The 5,509-nt window shown below is 43.6% G+C and overlaps 1 protein-coding gene across 1 annotated transcript; it reads right to left on the reverse strand.

The window, feature by feature from the left end:
• Positions 1 to 224: 224 nt before the first annotated feature.
• Positions 225 to 4,846, reverse strand: LOC137358326 (probable G-protein coupled receptor 139). The gene is made up of 2 exons (XM_068024271.1): positions 4,603 to 4,846; positions 225 to 1,114 (listed from the first exon to the last, which is right to left on the reverse strand). The coding sequence occupies exons 1-2, from the start codon at positions 4,844 to 4,846 to the stop codon at positions 225 to 227; spliced, it is 1,134 nt and encodes a 377-aa protein (XP_067880372.1).
• Positions 4,847 to 5,509: the final 663 nt, after the last annotated feature.

Below are 5,509 nucleotides of genomic sequence, written 5' to 3' on the forward strand. Positions count from 1 at the left end.
ACTCTCATCATAGAGACACAAACCGCAACTGCTCCATCACCTTGGTGGAAGAACATGACCCTGCTCTGTCACCAAAGTAACGGGCCCTGCCCCTGGCTCTGGCACCACAGCGATAGCCTCCATCCTCGATCCAGCATCATGGCAGCAGACTCTGGCAATAGTTGGTGGAAGTGTAAAAGAAAATGACAAGCTGCTGGAAATAACCAGTCATTTCTTTATTTAATTCATAGAACAATTTGAGTAAAGGGATATGTCAGCACATTCTTCAACTGCTCTCTGAACTGAGTCTGGGTCAGTGCATAAATCGCTGTGTTTGTGCAGCAACTCAGGAGCTGCAGCATGAAGCCCAATTGTATCAGATAAACGGGTACTGATGGAGCCACCGGCTCCAAATCCTGTATTCTTTGCCACATCGTATTCACCATTAACACAGCCCATAAGAGTATGAAATTGGCCGAGATAAAGAGCAGCAAAATTATGGATTTCCTTCGATTCTCCAACTCTGGGTCTCTGCGACACTCCCTCCTGCTGTGGGCTCGGAGTCTCCTGCGACCTCTGCTGCTCACTAAAATGTGTCTGATGGTGAAAGCATTGAGCAGCAGAATCACCACAAACGGGACACATGGGGTTAGACTGTGATGGAGGAACTCGACTGTTGCCCAGACATGAGAGAAATAAACGTACATATTTGCATGACAAAACCAGGGTCTGTTCGCCTTCGAGTACCAACCTGTCAACATAAAATACCAGAAAATGTTCTTTAAGCAGCTCAGCACATTCACACTTCCCAGAACCACAGCCGCCGTTTTCTTGGTGCAATATTTACTTTTCAGCTTCTGGCAGCAAATGGCCACAAATCGATCAAAGGTGAAGGTGACCGTAAACCAAACAGAGCAGTCTGTAGTTGCATGAAGCAGGACAGCGTGGATATTACACATGCGTACGGCCAACAGGAATTGAAACTGTTTTGGATAAACAATGGGAATGTGCCTCAATATAAGGTCGAGGATAATGACAAGTAGATCCGCCACTGCCATGGCCACTAAGTAGCGAGTGACACATTTGGAGAGCCCGCACTTTCCCCGAGACAGGATCACAATCGTCATCAAGTTAACTGTGAGGAAGTGAAACAAACCGAGAAATTATACATCAGGCTGGGAGCAAAGTTAACATTTTTGACTGAATACATATCGAGAGTTACAGATGTGTTCCTGTGCCCAATGGTGCATTTAAATGGGTGTACGTAAAAAAAAAAAAACTGAATGGTTCTTATTGGCTGGAAGGCGGAAGAGATTAAATTGGAAAGGGGTTATGCTGAACTGAAATTGCTGAACTCAGTATTGATCAAAATCCTGCAATCCCTCCTTTCCCATGCCGAGTTTAAAAGCAGTCCAAGTTCCAGCGAATTTCACTGATCTAAAACACATTTTCCTGTTTCTTTCTCCACAGATGCTGCCAGCCCTGTCGAGTCGTTTCAGCATTTTCTGTTATTATTCCAGATTTGTGGCTTCTGCAGCAATCTTGTACATAAAGTTAAATGTTGGACTGACTGAGAGATTCCCTCAACAGTGACAGGCAGCATATAATTCACTTATTCCAAAACAATAATTGGACATGAGTCCACTAAAAAAAAAAATCAACGGAACAATTAATCCGAATTGTCGCTAAATTAACTGTAAACTAGGGAGTAAAAATAACAGTTGAAAGGAGTTTGGTATGACATTTGAGCATCAGTGATCACTATCAGTGGTGGACCTTCTTTAGTTCCTGTGACAGAGCGGTCTGTTGGAGATAGGGTTTAAATGAAATAATCCTGATTTGTTTAGGAAATAGAGTTAAAATATGGATTGAATGTGGAATCAGGAATGGATTAATGGGAAATAAAATAGCAGTATTAAATTAAACATAAACACGATCGATGCTGGGACCCCTGCTACTTGTACTGCACATTAATGTTTTAGATGTGAATATAGGAGGTATGATCAATAATTTCAAAGATGACACGAATATTGGTGGTGTCATAAATAATGAGGAGGAAAGCCTTCGATTGCAGGACGATATAAATGGGCTGGGAAGATGGGCAGAGCAGTGGAAAATGGAATTTAATCCTGAGAAGTGTGAGGTGATGCAACTTGGGGGAACAAAAAAGACAATGGAATATACAATGGGTGGTAGGACCCTAGGGAGTACAGAGGGTCAGGGGGACCTTGGCGTACTTGTCCATAGATCACTGAAGGCAGCAGCATAGGTAGATAAGGTGGTTAGGAAGGCATATGGGATAATTGCTGAGGCATAGAATATAAGAGCAGGGAGGTTATGATGGAGCTGTATAAAACGCTAGTTAGGCCACAGCTGGAGTACTGTGTACAGTTGTGGGCACCACACTATAGGAAGGATGTGACTGCACTGGAGAGGGAGCCGAGGAGATTCACCAGGATGTTGCCTGGGCTGGAGCATTTCAGCTGTGAAGAGAGACTGGATAGGCTAGAGTTGTTGTCCTTAGAGCTACTTCACAATAAAACATCCACAATTTATTTACCATTGAACTCAAGCTTGTCTAGTAACGTATTGCTGCCAAAACAATAAAACAATTAATGACTTCAAAAGGAAATTGGTTGGCCACTTGAAGTAAATAGACCTGCAGGGCTATAGGAATTGAATGGGGCAGTGGGGACAGACTGATTTGCTCCGTGGAGAGCCGGCATGGAGTCGATGGGCTGACAAGTCTGCTTTTGTGCAGTAAAATATACTATCACTCAATGACAGCAATGCATTCTCCCTCGATAAGCAACATTCTGGTTCGCTCTGGAGGTGCAAAGATGGTGAGAATGGCTGACTGCCTCAGATTGAAGCTGCTGCAGCTACTGCCAGGATCGTGAACATTCAGCAACTTTCAGCAACGTTTGCACAGTCACAAATCAAGTGCACATTAATCGATAAGAGTTGTTCATTTCCTTTAAATCTCCACTTTGACATTGGGTTCTGCAGAGCCACATGAACCATCTGGAACTCCACTGCTTTGGCAAAACCATGGGATCTCTTATCCTGTATTCTCTGTGAGGGATAAAACGATGTTTTCTATTCACCTGGCCTGGATGCCCTCTGTCATCTCCCGAATGCATCAATGTGCACACATTGGGAGGTGTTGGATATCTTGCTCCCCCACCACCTGGAAAGATGTCGATGCAGAGAATGGTCTTATCTGCCACTGACAGCTCTGTCTTGGCTTTGGTGTGAGACTCCAGACTATGTTGATGGAGGCTGCACATCTCTGTGACCACCTCCTTGTTGAATCGGAGTTACCACGCGTACAAATCTTGTATTAGGTGTTGGTAGGAAACGTGCTCTTGAAAATCTCGGGTTGTCCAGCGCAGATTCCGCCAATGCCTTCCTCTTCGCAGAGCTTTCCTTTTCTGCAGCTTCTGCTCCATTTCTTGTAGATCAATATGCGCTGTTAATGCAGTCTCCATATCTCATCCAGAGTTGGGTCAACACTTCCTCAGCCCTCCCTAAATGTATGCAGCAGCTCACAAACTCAACCTCCAGAAAAAAATCTACAGCACCTTAAATAACTTGGCATTAACGGAGGTAAGTCAATAGCTCCTCACCTACAAGGGCATTTAAGTGGTCATTGGATAGACATATGGATGAAAATGGAATAGTGTAGGACAGATGGTTTCACAGGTCGGCGCAACATCGAGGGCTGAAGGGCCTGCACTGCGCTGTAATGTTCTAATTCTAATTCTTATAAGCTGGATGCCTGGAACATGCAGAGACAGACCAAATTTCAAAGAAGTGCGTCAAGGTTGTGAGAGCACCCTGCCCAACATGGATACCCACACGGAATACGCCAGAAGTGACTGGCAGCTTGTCCTGCACCATATTGTGTTTTATAATCTTTGCAGCACCAGCAAAATAGATTCATCCTTCTGTGAAGCCCAGAATCATGGCCATGGAGAGATACAGATGAAAAGAAGTAATCTTTCAAAAGAGATTTGCGATAAATACTGAAAAGGAACAACTCACAGGGATATGGGAAATGGACAGAGGTATAGCAGTAATAGGAGGGGCGAGGACATGGAGGGGTTCAAACACAAGGATGGGAATAGGAAAATTGAGGTGCTGCTAGACCAGGAACCAATGCATTTCGCTGAGAACATGTGGATGGGTGCATGTTGTTTGGTGTGATTTAGTATTAGTGATTTGAATCTCCTGTAGTGTAAGAGAGGTTGTACCTGTGAGTCTCACCAGTATAGTTTTGCAATAGGCGAATCTGGATTTAAGAAAAGCAATGATAAGGGTTTATACAACGGATGGGCTGAGGTAGATTGCGATATTTTGCAGCTGGTAGGAGTCAGTATTGATAGCGGCGATAATATGTGATTTGAAGTCAGCTGAGGATCAAAATGATTGCCCAGGTTGCAAACAGTTGCTCCAGCCTCAGATATTGTCAAGTGAGGGGGATTGAGTCTTTGGTTAGCATGTTGACTTTGTACCAGGAATCAAAGAAATGGCTTCCATTTCCTCAATATTGAAACAACAAAGATTTGTAACAGAATGAATCATGGTTTATAGATATAATAACTGGACTGAGAGACTTACCAGGGACACCAATTATAGCAAGGATGGGATAGTAAATGTGTTGAATAATCACAAGTGCATATTTGATCCGGAATTCTAATGTTAGCCAATGATAATGTGCAGAAAGAAAATAAAACAAATAGGTTATACTTCTGCTCATTGCTGCCGCATTCCAATCTTCCATTCTCAGATTCTGATCAACTGTTGTAACTTTCCAGACTTCTGATCCCAGATTCGGGTCCATTGTTGTCGCATTCCAGTCCATTGTTCCCAGATTCTGGCCCATTGTCGCAATAATCCAATATATTCTTCTCAGATCCTGACCTATCCTCTCCCTCTCTCTGTAGCCACTGAACCCTGTTATCACCGGGGATGATGCTAACGTTGACACAATGGGATAACACATTGCAAAGAGTCCTTTATTAATGGAAGATGGAATCCCCCCAGTGACACAATTAGTGACAATGGAGACAGATATTAATTACAGTCACTGAACAAACAAGTTCAGTTAATCTCTTTCAATGCAACACATTTTCATCGAGTTGTCGAGATATACAGCACAGAAAGAGGCCGGTCGACCATTCGTGTCAGTGCCGGCCATCAATCATATAGCTATTTCAATTATATCATATCTCCCCTCAGCCTACTGTGCTTTAAGGAAAACACCCAAGCCTTTTCAGTCTCTCTACATAGCTGAAATTCTCCAGCCCAGGCAACATCTTGGAGAATCTCATCTGCACCCTATCCAGTGCAATCACATCTTTCCTATGGCGTGGGGCCAAGAAATGTACAAAGTACCCCAGCTGTGGCCTAACTAGCGTTTTATACAGCTCCCTCATTGCCTCCCTGCTCATATATTCTATGCCTGGGCTAATAAAGGCACGTAACCATATGCTTTCCTAATCACCTTATCTACCTGTGCTGCTGC

Source organism: Heterodontus francisci, chromosome 49 (assembly GCF_036365525.1).
Source record: "Heterodontus francisci isolate sHetFra1 chromosome 49, sHetFra1.hap1, whole genome shotgun sequence".
NCBI classification, from domain to species: Eukaryota; Metazoa; Chordata; class Chondrichthyes; order Heterodontiformes; family Heterodontidae; genus Heterodontus; species Heterodontus francisci.

Bases quoted from the DNA above. Each gene is read 5' to 3' on its own strand.
- LOC137358326 (XM_068024271.1), bottom strand. From the start codon at position 4,846: ATGGACTGGAATGCGACAACAATGGACCCGAATCTGGGATCAGAAGTC. The intron at 1,115-4,602 runs GTAAGTCTCTCA...ACTTCCTCACAG, and splicing joins TGCTATAATTGGTGTCCCTG to TTAACTTGATGACGATTGTG.